The following is a 21,276-nucleotide window of genomic DNA, read 5'->3' on the forward strand; positions in this document are numbered from 1 at the left end:
GCCCCAGCCTCCCGGTGCCGCCGCAGGTGGTCGCGCAGCACCAGAACCAGCTGGTGGCCAACGCCAGCGCCCGCGTCCGCTACGCGCTGCTGAGCAACGACAACGCCTTCCTCAGCTACCACCCGCACCCCTTCTCGCAGCGCACGCTCACGGCGCGCTTCCAGGTCAACGACACGCGCCCGCCGCACGTGCAGCTGCTGCGCAAGCCCGTGCTCACCGCCATGGGGCTGCTGGCGCTGCTGGGCCCCTCGGGCCGGTTGGGCGCCCGGACCCGGCCTTGCGCCACCTGGCTCCTGGGTGCTGCGGTGTCCTGTGCTCCGCCGCCCCGGCTACTGCCGCTGTTCCCGCCGGGACCCGACCTACGGTTGCTGAGCGCCGCCCGCGGGGACTACCATGGGCGCCAGGTGAGCCACCCCACCCCCAGCCCCGGGCATCCCGACCCCTTCCACCGCCGCCGAAGGAGAGCTTTGCATGCCCAGATGCCCGAGACCGAGCTCCCCCAGGGTCCCCCAGGCCCCAGATCCCTGCACGCCAAAGACCGGGTCGTCCCAAGCGACAGACGGAGAAACTGAGGCTCTGGCAGGACGGCGATCTGCCCAAGGTCACAGTCCCCAGCGGGGCCCCGGGAACCAGAGCATCATCCCGCGCGGTGGGGGTAGCCAGGAGGCCGACAGAACTGTCGGTGGGACTTGGATTTGGGATTAAATTTGGCCGCGGGCCTGTCTGTCAGACCCGTTCCCTTCCGAGGGAGCCCCCCTGGGCCAGCAGCTGCTGGGGCGCTCTCCCCTGCTTTTCACCAGACCCACAGCAGGCCTCCTTCACTTCAGGCTCGGCAAGACCCCCGGTGCTGGTTTGCTTCTCTTGCCTTCTGTGCATGCCCAGTGACACCCGGATTCCACTCAGTGGTGATTCCGGCTCTCCTTTCACGAAAAGTCTGTAGCTGACAGTTAGCCAGACAGGCAGAACCCCGCTGCTGTGGGGCAGACCCCAGCTCTGCACCCTAGAGTGCCTCCTGCCTGGGTACCCTGCCAGCCTGGGCTCACCCCAAGCGCTGAAGGCCCTGAGCCTGTGTGTTGCGCTTTCAAGGGGCTAAAACAGCACCTCCCAACAAGGTTCCAGGAACAAGTGCCTGAGCACGGGACCCCTGGAGCCGGCTTCCTGAACCACCTGACAGGCTCTTGTCTCCAAGCCCTGAGCTCAGTTTGGGGCCCCTCACCAGCAAGACACCTCCAAACACTGCTGCTCCCTGGCGATTCTTCTAGCTCAGTGCCGCTGTCCCCACCCCCAGGAAGCCTTCCCTGACCACCAGGGATGCCCTGGGTGGTGCTATGCCCTGCGATCCCCATCTGAAGTGACCTCTTGGCCTCCCTGACTGTCCTATCGGCCACGCCAGCCTCCACCCCACCCAGGCCTGGCCAGGCGGGTGTGTGTGCCTCAGACTCCCTGTACGCACCGCTAGCCGTGGCCTTCATCAGTCCCCCGCGTCTCTGTCTCCTCATCTGTACCAAGGGCGGGGGTCAGCAATTCACCTTTCACACTGTGAGTAAGACGGGTCCTGTTCCTACCCGGCGGGTTCTGAGTCCATGTTAGTAGCATTGCTAGCGCGGTAACGTACGAAACCAGGGCCCAGCAGCCTGGGCTTCTCGGGTGGGTGGGCCAGTCCGAGTGGGATCAGAACCTAACAGGAAGTGAGGACAAGCAATACTCCTCTCCCTGAAACACTCCCCAGGGGGCCTGGGAGCTGGGGGACACCTGTGCTTTGCCCCCCTCCTCTTCCTGGCTCCCCGGGGCTTGTCACTGTGGTCATTGGGAGGCGTGTCCAAAGGTCCCAGTTTTCCAGGTTAATTAAGTGCCCACTTCTGCCTCCCGCCAGGAGTCTCTGCTCTAAGCAGGACAACCAGTAAAGCAAGCCACAGGAGAGGCTGCCCTTTCACTGAACATGACTCAGGTCCTCTCCCGGCCACGCCTACACAAACCGCCCTGCCTGCCGACACCAGCCACCCGCGGGAGGCCACAGACAAGTGACTTGCTCTCCAGGAGCCCAGGGTGTTGCAGGTCCTGTCTCTTTCTGGCTGTTCCCCCACCCCCACCCCACCCCTCGTGTTTGGCCAAAAGGCCTTTTGGCACAATAGAGGTTCTAAGAAAGACAAAGGCCCTCACAGAGCCTGCTGCACTGGCCTGGTGCATGGGTTTCCTTGGGCTGGGTGTCGGGCCTGAGGGGGAGGGCTTTCGGGTCCCAGAGGTCGCTGGCTCTGCGCCGTGGGCAGCCAAGTATCAGCACTGGCCACCTGGAGCCTCCCAAGGGCAGAAGGTGGGCGGGCTCGTCCTTATCAGAACCCCAGCCCTGGCAGCCCTCCTGCTGGGGTGGCAGAGACAGTCAAGGGCTGAGGACAGGGGGTCGCTGTGCTGACCAGCCCGAAGGACCCCAGCACGGTTCTCCTCCTCCCCTCTGGAGCCGGGGTCTTCTGGCAATGGGGCCTGCTTTGGGCTGTTCGGCCCTGAAGTGGGGGCTTGCAGCCTCGTGGCCAGAACCCGCAGGCCACGGAAGTTTTCCTCAAACCCCGCCACTGCCTGCCAGACCCGCCCCTGGGGCCGCAGCAGCCCTCCCCTTGTTTAACACTTGTCTTCCAGCTTCGAGGGAAATGACATGCTGGTCACAGCACTGAGGGACATATCACAGCAGAGATAAATTCCAGGAGCAAAGGTTCCGGGGTTTTGTTTTCCTCTTTTTCTGCCGCAACTACGGTTTAGGGACAAAAGAGATGCTCCCAGGTGGGAGGAGAAGAAAAGATTCTTTTAACAAGTGAACTGAATTTTTGAGCAGACTTTTGCGGGAGGAGGGCAGTGAGTAGCTGCCCTGTATGATTCTGCAGGTTTTCCTCCAGGATGGAGATGCCCCACGCACGCTCAGGTGCTCGGGCGCCTTTCTGAGCCTCAGCCCCTCTGGGTTCTGCCCTGCCCGGGCAGGACGAGGCGCCGAGCCGCCCCGCCTCGCGTTGTCGCCTCGCGTTGTCGCCTCGCGGTGTCGCCTCACGGTGCGGCCTCACGGTGCGGCCTCACGGTGCGGCCTGGAGCTTGTGCTTTGTATCACAGCTGAATCAGATCCCGCTTCATAGAAGGGAGCAGCTTCTGCCAGCTGTGGGGCCAGTGACCTCAAAGACATGGTGTTAGTGAAAGAAGCTGAGTCCATTCCAGCTGCTGTAACAGAAACGCCACAGACGTGGCGTAGAAACGCCACAGACGGGGCGTAGCAACGCCTCGAATTCTCAGTGCGGGGGCTGAAGTCCAAGGTCAAGGTGCTGACAGGCTGAATGCCCCGCGAGGTCTGCTTCCTGGTCTGACTTCTTGGGGGTCCTCACTGGCTGGAGGGGCCAGGAAAGAAAGCACTCACCCCATTCCTGGGGGCTCCCCCTTACCATATCTACCTCCCATCTCAAATACATTAGGGATCAGGTTTCAGCCAAGGAATTTTGAGGGTCACATGCATTTAGTCTACAGCAGTCACAAGTGACCACGGAACGTGCAGTCCTGTGTACCTGATAATGTCCAGAAGGGGCAGATCTCAGAGACAGAAGGGGGGTGCCTAGGGGATGCAGAGAGCTGCTAACTGGGTGATGAAAATGTTCCAGAATTAGCCATGGCTGAGACTTAAGTCCACGTAAACATTCAGCTGTCTGCCTGAACCCTGTGGTTGGTAAACTACAAAGGGACAAGGCCTCTTGGTGGGTGCCCAAGGTGGACCCGCCCAGGGAGTGGGAAGCACCCCACATAGCAGCTGGTTTCGGAGCCTGACTTCTTAGGCGGCCCATAGCCTTGCTCACAGACGATGTGGGGTAAACGAAGTGGCCGGCGGTGATGGAGGGCAGAGAGGGCGCGAGGGGCCCGGCTTCAGTGAGGGCAGTTGGGAAGCTTCTCCTGCAGTGGCACAAGTAACGCTGGAGGCCGCAGTGAGGGCGCAGCTCCCACAGACACCCTGGCGGGACAGCACGCAGCACTGTGGCTGGAGTGGGAGGCCACATTCCAGGGGGTGGGGCGTCTGGGCCAGGGGTGTGTGGCAAGGCCCCTCCGGCTTCCAGGGAGCGCTGCAGTCGCCTCACCTACAGGCTCTCTCTGGCCAGCATGTTGACAAGACTTTCGGCCAGACATACAGGCTGAGGTCTCGCTGGGGTTGCGCCCCTTCCCACTTCCAGTGTCCTCCCTACTGGGACACGCAGTGACCCGGAGAGGAAACCGAGGGCCTGAGCAGCCCGCGGGTTCTGTTCTCGACCCTGTCCCCGGGGTCCCCTGCGGTGGTGAGCAGCCCCTCATGGACAGGCCGGGAGGCCAGGCGCCAGGGGCTCCTGGGTACTGTGCTGTGTGGCCCACGAGGCTCTAAAGATACACAGGAGAGGGGCCTGCGGCAAAGGCCTGAGACTGGAGCTGCGGCCCAGATGTGCCCACGAGGGAGGGCTCACCGGGGACGTCCCTGGAGTCGGGAATCCTTGCCCGAGAAAAGCACTTTTCATGCCGAGAAGGAATTTTGAACTTGGGTGTCTGAATCCGCTGCTGGTGGCTGTTTCCTTTCTCCCTGCAGGTGCTCAGTGCTCCGAGCCCCCGCCTGACCTGCTCCCACTCGGGGCAGATCTTGTTTCTGAACGTTCACATAGTTCAGCCCCGTCTGCCGCACCACCGTCTGCGTTTGTAGTGTCCTGTGGCAGCCATGTGCTCAGGCCGCCGACTCGGCCAGCCTGGCCTGGCCCAGGCAACCTTGAGCCACTCCCGGGGCCTCTCCACTTCCTGTAGAGGAAGAGTGCCGGGGTGCTGTGGGGTGCTGTAGGCGGCGGCTGGGAGCAGCAGCTGAGCCCTGCCGGCCCAGGGGTGAGGTCAAGTGTCCTTGCCCCAGCGAGCGGGCCTCTACCTGCCACAAGAGGCCAAGAAACTGGAATTTTGGAACAGCCCACACACTCTCCGATGGTTCGGTTCTAGAGGCCAAGTCCAAATGGGTCTGCAAGGCAGCCAATCAGCCAGGCCGGCTGGAGGCCCCAAGGGCAAAGCCCATTTCATGCCTGGAGCCAGAGGCCGCTGCTCGCTGCAAAGCCAGCAGCGTCAGCCCTACGCTGCTTCTCCACATCTCCCGCCCGCCCGTGCCCCCACCCCCCTGCGGGGGCCTGAGTAAGGGTCTGTGTGATCACACTGGCCACTTGGATGACCTAGAAGGGGCTCCCGTCTCAGACGCCCTTGGCCATGTAATGTAGTCACAGGCCCTGGAGTCAGCTGGACACGAGGCGGCTGTCAGCCGAACTGGGGCCCGGCCTGTCCTGCACACAGTGGCTCAGTGGGCAGCAGCCTGAGCTCCGAGTGAGAAAGCGGGTAGGGAGTCCCCGGGTAGGCAGAGAGCAGGCCCTGTGAGGATGAAAGCTGTGGGGACCACGGACACCCTCGTCCCTGCCTAAAGTGTCCCCCTCCTGTGGCTTAGGCGCAGGACCCCGGCCGAGGCACAGCGGCCACAGGCCCCCGCGCCAGCAGCGCAGAGCAGCAGCCGAGCAAGACGCAGCAGCTGAGGAAGGTCTTCCAGGAGTACGGCGCGGTCGGCGTGTCGTTTCACATCGGGGTCTCGCTCGTGTCCTTGGGCATCTTTTACACGGTGGTGTCAAGGTGAGCTGCGGGCAGCTTTCCCCTAAGAATTTAGCTGCTTTCATCATTTTAACTTACTGCAAACTTACAGCCAAGTCACGTCCCAAACTTAATCCTCGCTGTGATAACCGGGTTGTTTTGTCTCGCTTGTGCCCCCCCCACCCCCACAGTGGCGTGGACATGTCTGCAATTCTGCTTAAACTGGGGTTCAGAGAGTCGCTGGTGCAGTCGAAGATGGCGGCGGGCTCGAGCACCTTCGTGGTGGCCTACGCCATCCACAAGCTCTTCGCGCCGGTGAGGATCAGCATCACCTTGGTGTCTGTGCCCTTGATCGTCAGATATTTCCGCAAAGTGGGGTTTTTTAAGCCTCCAGCTGCAAAGCCTTGACGGACTTTTCAACTGTAGACCTGAAAACCTATTTCTTTTTAATTAGGTATTTTTAGATTGGTCTTAGGAGTTGTAGGGCTTGGGGGGCAGGAGGGTAACTGTTATCTCATGGGCGGGTCTCAGGTTTTTGACCAGGTGTAATGTCCTGGAGAAGCGGCGTGAGTGCTCCCCGCGGTGCTCAAGGTCAGCAGAGCCCGCACAATGAGCTGTCTCCGGCCACCCTGCACACCCTGAAGTGCTCCTCTGGAAGGTCTTTGGCAAGGGTGTGTCTGCAGAAGCCCCAGGACTTCATCTTTGCCCAGTTTCTTAAAAGGCAGCGATTCATTAAGCTTGGTTTCAGCGCTCCCTTTCCTCCAGTGCTGACAGGCGCCATGGCTGGAGGCGCCACCTCAGTACGTAGCCAGGAACTAACTCGGTGTCCGCGCTTGGACCGTCTTCACACTCGCTTGGGGAAACAGTTTCAGTGACTCCCAAATCCCCTTCCAGGCTGGCCAGTGGGGTCTAACTCAGGTGGCTCTGCTGAGGTAAACTTGGAGCTCTATCCAGTGCGAGCGGGTGCCAGTCCCTGCCCGGGAGGCGTGTGCAGGGCACGTGCTTAGCCCCCTGCAAACCTGCCATTCCAGAGTGGCCGCCTCGTGCTTACATTGGGTTGCTTCCAGTATATTTGTCAAGCTAAAGGCGGTGTACGGCTCTCTGAAAAGGCCAGTCTCACTTGCTGTACACAGGCAGCCAGGCTGCAGCAGAGAAGCCTGGGGGTGGGCAAGGTGGGTATTCTGAGGCCCCCTCACTCTGTCAGGGGTGTTACTTTAGAAATTCAAACACAGAGCAGGCGCTTGAGAAGGAGCCCTTTTGTGGGATCCAGCACCATGGACGCGCCCTCCGGAGCCCCCAGGAAGCCAGTCCTGCCTACCTCCACGGGGGAAGGAGCTGTACTTATCCTTCTGGCTGGTTTTCTTTATGAAAATGGAGAGAACTGCAAGCCCGAACGCTGCCTCCCAACACGGGGTAGCCGTAGCCACATGGACTCACCCAGGTCACTTGTCAGCCCTGTAGATGGTCTCTGCTCCCAAGGCCTTTCCCGGAGATCTGCACTTTTCCTTTTCCAGCACTTGGCCCAGTGCCTGTTCTGACCTACATGCCCAGAATGCCTGCGGCTGCGCAGGTCGCCTGGCCAGCACGGGAGCAGTGGTCCACCACACCTGCACTCAGCGGCTGGCCTCCTGGCTGCAGAGCCCAGTAAGGCCTATGCTGAAGAGCCAAGTGAGCTCTTTTCCCAGTTTAAAACTGGAATTGTGTGGAGAGATGGCAGTGGTCGGAAAGGCCACGCAGCTCAAGCGGCCGTCAGGCCCCCAAGCCCAGTCTGCGCTGTGGCTCCTTCTGGAGGGGAGGTCAGTGACTAGGGACTATGTGTTATGTGAACTCACCAGCAAGACATCCGAATTCCTTGTATTTGCATTGTTTTTATGGGCCTAAGGGAATAAAGCTGTCTATTTTAAAAGTATAAGTGTTTATCTGTATAATGCTTTGATCTGATCAAAACAAGCAGTTTAAATCTATAAAACATCGTTGGTCAAGTCCATGGAGAACTTTTCTTTCTTCCGGAAAGCCCTCACGTTGAGCAGAGCCAACGAGCGCCCAGAGCTGCATGCGCCCAGCTTGCTGATGCAGTTTTATTACTTGCTCATGTGGGAGAGCTTGGGCAAGTAACAGACATCCCCTAGAGGCCCAGGCAAAGCCTGCCCTGCCGCGCGGACGAGGGCGCCGGGGCACACACTTTGGTTCTGCTCCAGACTGTGAGGGCAAGAGCGGCCTGTCTCCGGGGCAGTAACTGCACGCTGTCATTCAGGCCGCAGTTTCGGCACTGCTGTAGCTGCTCTGCTGAGACGTGCATGTACTGGTGCCCAGCGCTGGAAGTCAGCGCAAAGCAAAGCGTACGTCCCTAGTTCTGCATCCAGCACGCACAGCGACCCTGTGCTTCACCACCATCAAGCCTGCCCCACCTTTTGAGGAACACATGACCTAGCAGCTAGGAACACAGAACGAGGGACCAGCCACAGGCAGACCAGCTCTGCAGGGCTGTGGGGTGGGGAGAGGGTCCCCACGTGCTCTAGAAATGCATCTGGGCATGTGTGCACACAGTGGTGCCTCTGCAGTGAAGAAAGCAACCCTTAGCACTTCCAGACAGCTGTGAGACACGAGAAGCATCTGCCCCACAAGTCCCGGATAGGGGACACGTGCCAGTTTAGTCCGACAGAAGAGGCTGTGGCCACCGGGAACAGCGGGCAGACAGCGTCCCTAAGAGCTGCCATGGCACTCACAACACAAGGCTGCACAAAACTCTTTATTTTAACATTTAAAAGGAAGAATCCCATATTCATTCCGACAGCTAGACCACGCGTGCCCCCCCAATAAGTTACATACACCCTTGGGTACTCAGGAGGTATTGCACAGCTCTCAACTGACCTGCGGGCTCAGCAGCCACTCGCCCCGTCAGGCCTGGCACTCTTCTGCAAGGTCGCGGGACAGGCTGTGGGTGGCCGCCTCGCACTGGAAACCAGGACGTTCACGCATTCTCATGAAGGCTTCCCTGCAGTGTGCTGTTGGTTGCCATGGAGTTGCTGAGCGGGAGGGCAAAGTACTGCCTGCTCAGTAAGAGAAAAGTGATTCCTGGAGCGCCCTAGATTCCTGGAGCAGGCGTCGGCACAAGATAAAGGTCAGAGCCTGTCCCTGGCGGCTCGCACAGCAGCCCCGAGTCCGGTTTCGCCCTGTGGTCTTACGACTGTTTGCTAGTCGATTCTTTGTTTTTCTGGCTACTTGGTGGCTTGGATGAGTTTGCTGTGATCCACGGGTGTTCCAGTACTTCTTTCAGAGTTGGCCTTTGGCTGGGGTTGTGCTTCAATAGTCTCGAGATGAAGTCCCTGGCTCCTTCTGGTACAAAGTCAGGGAACGTAAATTCAACCTGGAGTACAGTAAGTGACAGTCACAAACATGGCTTAGAGAGAAAAGCGGCAGTACTGAGGTGATGGCCTAAGTTACGGCTGATAAGAATTCTAACTGGAGATCTGAGTCCTTTCCAGCTATGTCTTACCCGCGATATTCTTTTGTAGGTCTCCTGGTATGTGCTCGCCTCAAAAGGAGGCTTCCCAACTAAAAATTCATAGCAAAGAACCCCAAGGCTCCAGAGGTCCACCTTCTCATCGTGCATTCGGCCCTCGATCATCTCCGGGGGCAGGTAGTCCAGCGTGCCGCAGAGGGTGGTTCTCCTGGAAACGGGGAGGCAGGTTGACATGCTTCTGCTTTACTATTACAACAGCGGCTCAGTCAGGAGCCACTGTGCTGACATCGACTGAGAGCCTCTCCTAGGCCAGGTCCCACACCGTGAAGTTCTCCCAAACCCCCCCTCGACAACAAGACACAGACTGACAGAGATGTGCAGCACCAGACAGCCCCGCACCGCACCCCAAACGTGCCAAATCCAGAGCCAAGGCGGACATATTCGAAGCAGCCATGCAAAGCGCTGTCAGCACACGCTGGACTGACCCGGCTCGCACCCGCTGGCTGAGCAGCATACGAGTCAAGCGGCTGGCAGAGCACCAGGTCTGGGGTACACACACACACAAACTCCCGATACATCGCAGGTAGAAAAGAGAAACTGAAATTTGGGGGGAAGCCCATGAACTGTTCTTGCCAAAAATATTCTTCAGGCCTCTGATCTAATGTCCGTTTTCAGCAAACACAAGATGAGGGTCTGGCTAAGTAAGTACACGGTTAAAAATACCCACAACTTTGAGTTCCGGAGTTGAGAATGACAGAGCAGATGGGCTGCTGAAAGGCAGGAGAAACACTGGCGACCCGTAGCCACATCCTGCTGGCAGGTAGGGCCCAGCAGCAAGGACGTCGCAGAGACAATTAGAAAACTGGACACAGCAGAGAATCACGCATGTGAACTTTTTTATTTTCAAGCCCTTTACTCTGCAGTCAATGCCCATTTTTAAAACCAGGATCAATTTATCATGGAAGGATTCATTTGAAATTAGAAATTTAAATTAAAAAGACACACTATAATGATGGACCTTGGCTGCATGGAGCTTTAAAAGCACAGCTGTTTGCAGACAGTAGGGAAGTGTGAGCGTGGACTACGCATTAGGCATTAACAAGACCGTTCATTTCCTCAGACGCATCGTGGTGCCCGAAGTCATTTTTGCAGACCCACCAAGAAAGCGGCCATGGCCCGGTGGCAGCACTGGGCGGGCTCAGTGTGCGCACTTGAGGCTGCACAGGAGCAAACACCAACCGGGAGCAAGAAGCACATAGGTCTGTGCTGCGTTTCTGCTGGGTCAGGGCCGGTGTGGGGTCCCCAGGCCTGGTGCCCACCAAGAACACAAATGCTCAAATGACCAGTGACCTCTCCAGATGTGCCACCCACATCACCACGAGGGTCAGAGTCCTCAAAGACCCGCCCAAGGGACCCTGGGAGATCTTTGATCATTAACATCTGGCAGAGCCGATGACCGCGGCTTTTACTTGAAGGTCCCCCTCACCAAGCAGCAGCTCAGCTCGTTCCTATCAGGACGACTCAAGGGACAGGCCACAGCCAGGTCAGCCCTTGTGTCCCTAAAGCCCATAAAGCTTCACTGCTGTTCATCTCACCAGGTGCCAATAGCTCCTGGCTTTTAAAGAAAACTTCAATCACAGATTCAGTGTCCCTGAGACCATCAGAAGTGGTCTCTAACAAGACCACCCCACTACATGTCATTTGCTTAAGCCTACAGTACATTTTTTTGTTTTAAGATTTATTTATGCATACAAGAACTGGGGTATAGGCCAGAGGTGCAGGAGAGGCAAGAGGATTTAGCAAAGACAGAGCTGGGGTGTAGAACAGGTAGATCCACTGAAATAAACGGCTGAGGGGAGCAGTGGGTGAGATGGAGGTCTGTGCCGTGCAGGTTAGGTTAGCTCCCTGGCCAGCCAGGGACTGAGCTCAGTGCTGCAATGGCTGGCTACAGCTGGACAGCTGTGTCTTTAACCCCTGCGCGGCCAGGGAGGGTCCTAGAATACATATTTTTTAAACCCTTTTTTTTTTTTTTTCAAGTTCTATCCCCAAGCTGACAAATGCTTACTGGTAAATGTCTACTTTTAGAATGACCTCCCTCATACCAGGTTTCAAAAGCTAATTCAAACTCCAATTAAACAAGTATTTGAGCTTTTATTTGCAAAGTTCACGGAATAATTAAGTTATTTCAATCGATATCCCCACTTTAAGAGAGGGCGGGCAAGCAAGAACATGTTCTCGTGACAAAAGCTGACCAGAGACTCCTGACCCCACCCCGAGTGTCCCAGGCCACCAGCTGATGTCTGCAGCCCTGTTCTCTTGGCTCTGGCTCTCCTTCGACACCGCTGCCCCGAGAGGTGGCCTCAGGTCCGGGGGGACGTAGTCACACCCACCATGTCAGCGCCTCCCATTACAGCGACCAAGGCCACTAAGCCCCTCGATCCCCAGGCCTACGACTCGGAAAACAGCCTAAACAAAACGCTCTTCAAGATGCTCAGTTACCACCAAGCCCAAATCACTCCAAAGTATGGTTGCCAGTTGCCCGCCCCAGCTCAGCACAACCACCATGCTTACGCGTGTTAGTTTTGCTCATGCTTAGACGCTGGTGTTTTCGCGAAAGCGAACGAACCCCACTGCTGTCGCCACATACCTGGAGGACGGGGCGTGAACAGACCACCCAAAGTCTGCAATCTTCAGTTCTCCCGCGGACCCGAGGAGCAGGTTCTCAGGCTTAATGTCTCTGTGAATGACTCTCTTCGAGTGACAGTAAGACAAGGCATCTGCCAGCTCTGTGATATACTATTTCAAAAAAAGTTTTAAAAGTGTGCCTTAGATTTATTTTAACCAATTTTAGACAAACTTTTTTGGTAGGAAACCAATACAGATTTAACACCTAAGAGCAGCTTCAAAAACAAAACAAAAACCCATCGCCAAAGCAGCCTGCTGAACGGGAGGAGCCTCTGCAAGCCACACGTGCGTGAGCCTGTCACCACGCCGCCGTTCGGGAACGGACGCAGGGTCTAAGTCAGGGTTCCCCGCAGACGTACAGGGCCACGAGGTGGGAAAAGAGGCTCCCTGTCACTGTCTTGGGGACATGCAGATCAGCCACAGGGAGTCTGACCTCGCGCAGGTCAGAATGGCTGTAATGGAGGAAGTGGAGAATCATGCACATTGGCAAGTATGCGGAGAAGGGGGGCTCAAGCTGCGGCGGGAAGGTGAACTGGTGCAGGCTACACCAACATGGGATTCCCTCAAGAAATGAAGACAGCGCCTACATGACCCAGACACCACCCCTGTGCATCTGCCGAGGAGCATGAACCCCCCGGGCCATGTGCTCCCTGCTGCACTGTCACCAGGGCTGCCGTGGGCAGCAGCCCAGCACCCACCGCGGGCAGGTGAAGGCGTGGCCCTCGGGGTGCGGCTCAGCCACCGGCAAGATGGACACCTGGGGACAAGGCAGACAGCGCACGGTGTCGCTGATCTGGACAAGGTGAAGGACGCAAAGCCGTGACCACGCTCGCTTAGACTCGGCAGCCCAGTGGCGGTGACCAGAGGCGGAGGCGGCGGCATGGTGACGGACAGCAGTGGTGGCTGTGCCATGACCTGGGCAGCTGCTCAGGTGAGACGCTAAACCTGAAACCCATGCAGGGCTGCAAACCAGTGTAACAATTGAGCGGGGGCGAGGGGGGAACAAAGAATATCTTGGGGGAAATAATCCTGAACATAAACAGCAACTTAATAAAAGCAAGTGTTCTGCACCGTCACCAAAATTACCTTAAGTCTAAAGCTATTCTTAGATAATTTCAAAAGAGAAAGCAACTATTTCTGTACAGTCTTACAGAAAAGTGGCTGTGGAAGGCAGCTCGAGCTGAGCCAGCTGTCCACGAGGGACGGCGAAGGGACCCCGGCTCTTCCCACTCACACCTGGCCCCACCAGCACAGCACGGGAAGCGGAATTAACGAAAACAAACTCACAGTGGCAGTTCTCTGCTCATCAAACTTGGACAGTTTCTGAAGCTCTCTGTACACGGCTCCAAGAGGTGCATATTCTAGAATTAGGTACACTCTGGTAGCGTCATGGAAGTATCCGTAGAGCCGGAGAATGTTCGGGTGCCTGCAACAAAGCACGGAGAGTGGCGCCTGACTTGGGGGCCGCGGCCAGATGCGTGCTGAGGCCCTATCAAGCCCTCCTGCGAAACCACAGGGAAATGGCCATGGCCCCCACCCCTCGGGAATCTGAAGGAATTCCCCAAGACAAACCAATACATCTGATTGCACACGTTTTGAAATATTAGTGGGTTAGTGCACTGGCTGCAGGGTTAGTGTCAGGTCAGCGTATTAGCCGGTTCAAATCTGGAAAAAATACTAAAGGGGGTTTCTTAAAAAAGAAAACCCAGCCACTGCTCGAGCCAGCCTGCAGGCTGCCAGCACTCAGCAGTCGGAGCAAGAGGCCCCACCCACCCGCACCCCCCCACCCCACTGCTCACATAAATTACTATAGAACACTGTTTCAAACAGAGATGTTTTCTTTGGACCACAGCACTTCAATCTAGAATCTTTTTGGAAAATGGCCCGTTTAGTCTCCTTGCAGCACCATACAGCAGGCCTTCTGAAGAGCTGACAACCGTTAAGAACGCTGACTTCCGCACACCACCCTGGACCGTCCACCTGAGCGCTTACCGAAGGTGGGACTGTATCTCCACTTCTCTTCTCAGCTGGTGCTCAACCCCTGCCTTCTCCAGCTGAGCTTTAAACAGCACTTTAAGAGCCAGGATAAACTTGCTTTGTTTTTCTCTTGCCAAATAAACATTGCCAAACTTTCCTTTACCCAGTGGGCGGCCAATTTCAAAGTCTTCCAAGGCCCACTGTCTTCTAAGAAAGAATTTGGTGTGAGGAAGAAAAGAATCTGAATGTTTTTAAAATGTGAAAACCAACCTCTACACCCGCACTCCACAGCAGCTATACCCTGTAGGGCTCTGGCACCCACAGCTGTCCCCTGCAGCTGCCCTCGTCATGGGCTAAGTCAACAATGAGTGGCCATAAACCTTAACCTCCTCTACTGCTGTTACCACAGAAGTGACAAGCATCACTCTGGACGTTTGGAACCCAGCACTCACAGGAACTGCCCCAAGGCAGCTCTAGGCCTACTCAGGCCACTCGAGACCCCAAAAAGGCTGAGGGAACTGGACAGGAGAGAATGCTCCCAAACAGGCCCACACTCAGCACCCGCTCCACCTACAGACCTGCACTCTCTGGGGTGGAGAACCCCTAGAGAGGGACGAGGCCCCCGGGGCAGTGAGTGACTCCAGTAGGCAGCAAAAGCAAAGCAAGTCTCAGGTCAACCCTGGCCCGCCTCCTTCAGGCTGACAGCAGGTGACTGGCTGTCTGGGAGAGACTACAGTTTGGCTTTCTAACAGATCAGAACTACTCACTGTCAAAGTACTTGCACAGTCACATGCACAGAGGTCAACAGCAACTGCTCTTTGCTTAGTTTATACATTTCTGGGACAGATTCATAAAGCTTTTTCCAAATTTAGAAAGCAGTAAGAAACTGGAGTCCCCAGGAAGCATCTCTCTTTAAACAAAATCTCCCCCTTCTTAGAAAGGCTTTCTAAGTGACCTCATTTTTAGAAAATCTGCAATAAAATGACCCTTTCTGGAACAGAGTACAGAGCTTTGCAACAAGGTAAACTTACTTTTTGGATTCTTCGGTTTTCTGTTTTGATGCCTGTTCCTTTTCAGAATTATTTCCTGTAAGTAAAAACATGTCGAGAGATAAATCGAAGAATGTATTACAAAAATATTAACAGTATGCCACCATAATAATAAAGTTTTGTATAGAAGACTACTACAGCTGGCCCTCGAGACTCATCGTTTCTGTTCAAAGAAATTCCAGTGGCATTGAGGAGACGTCACTCAAGGACTCACAGCTGCACCTGCGAGGGTGGAGGGAACTTGTATTTGGGTTACACATACGCCTGACTTACTATACATTCATTTACACAGGCACAGTCTATAGGTTACTAATAAGCCATTTTGTGGTATAGAAGTTGCCAAGGAGAAACAGAAGAACAGCCAAGGCAGCAGACTCGCAGTAAGCCAGCTGCACAGGGGCCCGGCAACCTCGCCTCAGCCACCGGCCAGCCGGGCCGTGGCAGCACTGTGCGCTGCCGGCTGCCTGGAGGCCAGCTCAAGCTGCTCGTCCTGCCGCTTCACCAGCTCAGCTGAGAGCACCTCCGTGACTGCCGTTTCTAACCCCTCTCACTCCTCTTCCAGGTCAGTCACTGCCGGTCCTGTCTGCGTGAGCGCTCAAAGGCGTCTGCACCTTCTCCCTCGCCACGTCGGCAGACCGGTCAGTCTCAGCTTCCTCCTCGCCGCCCTGCCTGCCTCTGCAGTGTGGTCAAGAACACAGGGCACGGGGCGGCAGCGCTTCCCGAGGCGCGAGCTGTGTCAACGTTCGCCCGACAAATTCCTGTGAGCACCCACTCGGCACAGGCCCCTGCCACCTTTGCCCCAAACCACGTGGTGCCCAGCAGGGCCCAGCACTGCCTCCACGCATCCAGAGATGCAGCTTTCTGCTAGGCAAGTCGGACCCTTCCTCTCCTGCTCAAAAGCCTTCCACAGCCTCCAGCAGCACCCAGTGTGGCCGCGCCCACCGCCCACTCACCCACTCCCCTTTGTGTTCCAGATGCTGAGCGACCTGAGCTCCCCGAGGAGCTGCTACAGGCACGGCGACCCCGCCCTCCCCACCCCCAAGCAATCACAGGACAGACGGCGCCGTGCCCTCCCTGTTGCCCTCTTCCGTGAGAGCTGAAACCAGATCTGTGTTCTCGGCCTAGACCTGGCCCACGAGATGCAAGGTCCCTTCGGCGCGGACATCAGCTGTCCCCATCCTCAACAGAAACGTGAACACCAAGACCTCAAACCACCACGTTTGGATACCTGTGCTTTAAACCACCGGGCGACCCCCGCGCGGCCGGGCTGCCTTACCTGGGGCTGACGGTGGGGGCTCACTCTTCGGGGTGCCAGCCAGCGGCCTGGGGGCGGCACGAGGGGCGTTGTTCGCCTGTAACTGCTTCTGCTTCAGGTTCGGGTTCGGAACTGCTTTGTGGCTGGAGACCAGCTTCTGCGCTTGCGACGGCAGGCGCTGGGAGTTGGACGGACACAGGACCCGCTGCGCCTGGCCACTGCTCGCAGGGAGTGCGCTCTGGGAGGGCGCGTGCTGGTGCACAGGAACACGCTTCGCACCATCACGGAGCGGAACCATCGTCTAGGATCGGAGGGAAAAAAAGAAACTTCATGGGCTTCATAAGCTGGTTAAAGAATTTCATGTTTTTGTCTCACAGAATGAAGTGACGTGGCTGGTAACAGATGGAAGGGGAAATGATTTTAGTCAGCGCTTTTCAGAAGACAGCGCGTGGCTGAGCAGGGACCCTGCTCCCCCAGAAATTACGCCCATATACAAGGGCCACTAGCCACACTGCCATCTGAAGAGGAAGACAGGAAACTCTTTCTAAGAAATCTCAAGGACTTGGGAATTATTAGGCAACAAGAAGTTGTGAGACAGAAATTTTGTAGCAAAATCCCAGTTCCACTTGGACAACACATGTTTAGAAAAAGATGATGAGATACATCCCCATGTCCAACAGAGGCTACCTTCAACTGCAAGAGTCTTGAAAGACAGTCTGGATTTTTCTATTTGCCAGATTTTGCACAAGAAGTTTATTACTAATGACTACTTTCCAATTACAAAATGGACCTGAACAAAAAGAACTTTGGCAACAAGGAAACAAGTAACTCTTCAAAAGTCATTACCAGACCATGTTACTTCCATACATGTAAGCAGGATCTCAAGCTTAAATTGCTCAATTGTTTGACCCTGAACTAGTCAGTCAGATGGGGGGGGGGGAGGGGAGACACTTCCTCCCAAGCATGCAGCCCCCCTTAACAGAGAAATGGTGCAGGAAAGGGAACCCCCATGTCCATCACCAGGCCCACAGTAGGCACAGGCTTAACAAGCATCCCAATGTCCAAGTGAGAAGTCAACCACTTCTCAATTAGCAGTATCCACAGCTCCAGGGGTTCCTCCTTGGTAAAGCCCCCCTGGATTCCATCCACCACACTGGAGCACCCAACCAGAACTGAGCGCCCCTCCTGAGAATCACACAGCCCCCCTCATTAAGACCTGGTGCTGACTCACACACCACCCAAAAGGGTCCAGGTTCTCCCAAGGTTAGGTGCTTTTCATCATCGCACCCCGCACCTGGCACGGAACCAGGCCCAAAGGGGTTCCCAGGACGTGCTGTTCACTAAGGGGCAGCTGCGTGCCTGTGCTTACCACTCCTGAAATATGGCAACAAGCAATGAAGTTCACCTCCCAGAGGCAAGGAAGTACAGGCAAATGTTAGGCGCCTGCTGTGTACACTACTGGGCCCCCACCACGGAGAGACCATACCTGACCGGCTACGTGAGAAAAGGCAAAGCAAAGTCAGTCAGCATGAGGTCGTCACCAAGGTGCTGTGGGATGCTGAGAAGCGACTCCCAGCTAGGACAGTGGCAGAGGCATCTGAAGCTGCGGTCCAGAGAGTGGTGGAAAGAAGAGCTGCAGCTCTAAGACCAATCGCCACTGGAGTTTATGAATGTGATCGACATAGCAAGTGATTCATTACCTTAACAGGTCCTGAGATGCAGTTTTCTTTAGATTTGTCCATGACGCCTGAAAAGACAAAAGGGCCCCATTAGCTCCACAAACCCACTGCTACAGGGGCGGCCGTGCTGACAGGGAGGTGGCGCCTCACACTCCTCTGCCCACATGAAGCACTCTTCTCAGGTGACAATGTTCACCTCAGGCCTCTCCGCTAAGTCCAAGCTCCCGCTCCCCAAACTTAGCCCTCACCTCCGCACCGACTCCTCCTTCTGCTCCATCGCCTCCTCCGGCAGGATCACCCCATCGGTGTACGAGCCAACCTCCCCACCCACTGCCTCTCGCAAGGTCGCACTTTCCCCACAAAGGGCTCCTCTCACAAACTCTTTCAACAGCGGACCCCATGACAGTCTTGTCCACTGTGCAGCTGCAGGGCATCTCCCCCTTCCTGGAGCCGCTCTTCTCTGCAGGCCAGGCTCCTCGCTGACCCACTCGATGCCCCCACCTTCATGGCAGCATGACTGCTCCCCACACTCGGCTTGCTGCGATCCCCACCTCCCTAGCTGCACTGTCGCTTTGCACCCTCTGCTGGTCAGCCTCACCTTTACCACCCCGCCCGCGCCCCCCCCATCTTCGCCCTCCCCAGGGCCTCTCATCCTGCCCCATAGCCTTCCCAAGATTAACTCCAATCTGCATTCTGCCCCAGCCTCTCTACTCACAGCAGGGCAGAAGCATAGGCGGTCCAGAGGGAAGGGGCCTGCCAGGAACTTTGTCTCCCCCACAGGTCTCCCCTAGTTCAAGTCCAGAGCCTGAGTTCAAGTTCCAACTTTTCCTACTACCACAGGTGAGCTCGTCCATTCTCCTAGCTTTTAGTACCATCCTTCCCCCTCCACCAGCTGCGGCCCCCCAAATTTCTATCTCTGGCCAGACTTTCCCCCTGCACTACCCATGAAACATCTCCAGCTGGCGATCTCAAGTTGAATGTGCCCCAAACTAAAGTCCTGCTCCTTGCCTACCCCCTTCTCCCCAAAACTGTTCTCAGGACATCCCCGTCTCTCAGTCATGGCACCCCCACCAGGCAGTGCTGTTAAAGAGCCGGGGTGTAACTGTTTTGCACAGCTCTCTCAAACCCTGCATCTCATCAGGAGCATGTCTTGTCGTCAAAACCACTGCTCTGATCCCTGGTCAAACCGCAATCCTCTCCCCTTACTAGCAACTGGCTCCCTCCATCGCTCCACGTCTGGGCTTCCTCCTCCAAGGCCCATGGGCAACACTGGGTGGAACAAGCCTGGACACCAGTCCTGGGTTCAGAGCCTTCAAGGTTCTTCAGAGACACGCAAAAGCCTGCCAGCACAGAGATCTGGGAGGTCACATGAATGTGGGTCTTGCGCTCCCCTGACCCACCTCCTCCTGTCCACAGCCTACCAGCCACAGCAGGATGCCGTTTCCCCTAAGCCTCCTACCACTGGGCCTTTGCGCTCCCGGTTCCTCTGCTCACTCGGCTCCTCCACTAAAAAGACCGGGCCGCTGCCTTTCACTGAGGTCTCTGCTCCATGTCCCTTCTGACCACCTGTTTCTCTTCAGAACACGCACTTAATACCTGTGAGACATTACTTGGATTGGTCACTGCCCATCTGACCGGCTCAGTACCTCCCGAGATCGCTCCCAAAGAGCAAGGGCTTTGTCCTTTATGCCCTGTGGCCTCCCCGAACACAGAGCACGCGCACTACTTAGAGTGGCCAAAGTTTGGGGCTGAATTAACCCACAGACAAAGCGAAAACGAGAACCACCTGAAAGACAGAGCCAGGCTGGCGCCCTGATACCGAACAGCGCGGTGGCAGAAACACACTGAGGGAGGACGAGGGCATGTGCCAGCTCCAGCTGCACTCCGCTGTTTCCTCCACGCTCCCCAATAGTCCCAAGGCGCAGGCTTGCTCGCATTTACTCTACTGCTTTCTCGGGAGGATGAATGGCGGGAGACTGGTCAGAAATTCTGGGCCAGCACCAGGAAGACTAAGGCAGGTGACTCGAATACAGCCAGATTCAGGAGTCACCTGACCACGGGCCAGTCTGCACAAGCTCCATTCCAGGCACTGCTCTAAAGAGGAAGTCTGTCAGGTGCAGCACTGTGGGCTGGTCCTTGCTATCCTTGCCCCCCCTGCAGTCTAACCCGGGGGTGTCCACTGAGGAAGGAAAGGGCAAAGGAAATGAGTATGTTGCTGAAAAGCCTGATCTGAAACGAGGAGGGAGGCTGAGGCCACTGCATCCCCCATCAGACCCATCACGAGTGGACACTTGCAGCCCCGACCCCAACCCTAACAAGCGGCTCCTCCATTGAACACCCGCTGACCACCAGTGGCGCGGGTCTGACCACCAGAACTCAGGGCCCCCTGGAATCACCTGGAGCGCTGACCGGCCCCGGGCTGACCGGCCCCGGGCTGTGCCGGGTGCTCTGACCCACTAGGTGTGCGGTGGGTCGGCAGTTGTGTGAGGGGCCCCCCGAGGACCCCGACAGAGGTGGGCCAGGGCCGAGGGTGTGGGAAGCACTGGCCCAGGGAGCCCGAGGTCAGGGCTCACCGCTCGGCCAGCCCCCAGCCAGGCCCAGGCCCGTCCTGCCCGAGGGTACCCGGGCGGCCCATCCGCAGCCCCCGCCGCGCTTCTTCCCTCGCTAACACCCAACCTGCCTGCAGGGGCCCGGCTGGCTCGCCGCGCCTCCCTACCCCCACAGGGGCGGGGGGCGAAGCCCTTCTGCTCTCCTCGCAGGGTCCCGGCGAACGAGCACCCCTGCCTCCCCTGCAGGGCTTTGATGGACTAGGGCGCCCCGACATCCAAGAGCGGATGGGGGGGGGGGTGGAGAGCGGCCTCCTCGTCCCGCCGCGTCCCCGCCGCCCTCCGGCCGCGCCAGCTGCCCCCGCACACCCTCTCCCGCCTCCGCCCGCCTCACAGCGCTGCGCCCGGGACCACGCACCCGTCAGCTCCCGCCTGGGACGCCAGGCCGCCCAGTCCTCCCAGAGCTCAGCCGTTACGATTCAAAGTGCTCATTTTAAATAGGAGTTAAACCCTCCGCTCCGCGCGCTGATTGGCCGGGGCCGCAGAGGCCGGTCTTCTGATTGGCTCCCCCCGAACTCGCCGCTGGCGTCACGGGCTACGGCGCAGGCGACGAGCAGGCGCACTGGCCCCGCCGGGGCCCCGGAAGCGGCGGCGCCAACGGCCCGCTGGTCCCGCGGTGACTCCAGCGCCCGGAGTACCCTCCGGGATTAGACGTTTATTCGTGGGACTGCAGCCTCTCGGCGTCGGGGGTCTCGCGTAGCAGGTAAGGCTGGAAGAGGAGCGCAAACTTCCCGAACGCGCCAGTAAGTAAGATGGCGAGAAGGGCTGGCAAACGGGGGGCGTTCGATAGCGCAGCGCTCGGCGCGGCGCCCTGAACGCGTGCGCAGGGGTTGTGAGCGCGGAGCGATCGATCGGGCAGGATTCGCACCTCCATTTTTCTAGGAGACACCTGGGCACCGAGAGAGCCGAACTAGCGGGTACGGGCCGCCGGGGGTGGCGAGCGTGGCTGGGGCGGTTGGCTGGGCCTTCC

General features: G+C 57.4%; 3 protein-coding genes across 5 annotated transcripts in view; 2 read left to right on the forward strand and 1 right to left on the reverse strand.

The window, feature by feature from the left end:
- Positions 1–30: 30 nt before the first annotated feature.
- FAM210B (family with sequence similarity 210, member B) lies at positions 31–7,545 on the forward strand. The gene is made up of 3 exons (XM_012728471.1): positions 31–404; positions 5,456–5,634; positions 5,784–7,545. The coding sequence occupies exons 1-3, from the start codon at positions 222–224 to the stop codon at positions 5,998–6,000; spliced, it is 579 nt and encodes a 192-aa protein (XP_012583925.1). The 5' UTR covers positions 31–221; the 3' UTR covers positions 6,001–7,545.
- Positions 7,546–8,372: 827 nt separating this feature from the next.
- Positions 8,373–20,693, reverse strand: AURKA (aurora kinase A). Its single transcript, XM_004686904.2, has 9 exons — positions 20,665–20,693; positions 17,722–17,768; positions 16,043–16,322; positions 14,749–14,803; positions 13,733–13,924; positions 13,028–13,166; positions 11,703–11,851; positions 9,089–9,263; positions 8,373–8,959 (listed from the first exon to the last, which is right to left on the reverse strand). Exons 2-9 carry the CDS (start codon positions 17,761–17,763, stop codon positions 8,774–8,776), a joined length of 1,218 nt encoding a protein of 405 aa, XP_004686961.1. The 5' UTR covers positions 17,764–17,768; positions 20,665–20,693; the 3' UTR covers positions 8,373–8,773.
- Positions 20,694–20,940: 247 nt separating this feature from the next.
- Positions 20,941–21,276, forward strand: part of CSTF1 (cleavage stimulation factor, 3' pre-RNA, subunit 1, 50kDa) — a 9,654-nt gene continuing 9,318 nt past the window's right edge. For 2 of the 3 annotated variants that reach the window (XM_004686905.2, XM_012728451.1), the window contains exon 1: positions 21,055–21,223. The gene's annotated coding sequence lies outside the window, so the exon portion shown is untranslated. Of the gene's footprint in view, positions 21,010–21,054; positions 21,224–21,276 lie in introns of those variants that run through there. The other variant, XM_012728449.1, reaches the window with a different exon arrangement.

This window comes from Condylura cristata, unplaced genomic scaffold (genome assembly GCF_000260355.1).
Source record: "Condylura cristata isolate star-nosed mole 26May11 unplaced genomic scaffold, ConCri1.0 scaffold00022, whole genome shotgun sequence".
Classification (NCBI taxonomy): Eukaryota; Metazoa; Chordata; class Mammalia; order Eulipotyphla; family Talpidae; genus Condylura; species Condylura cristata.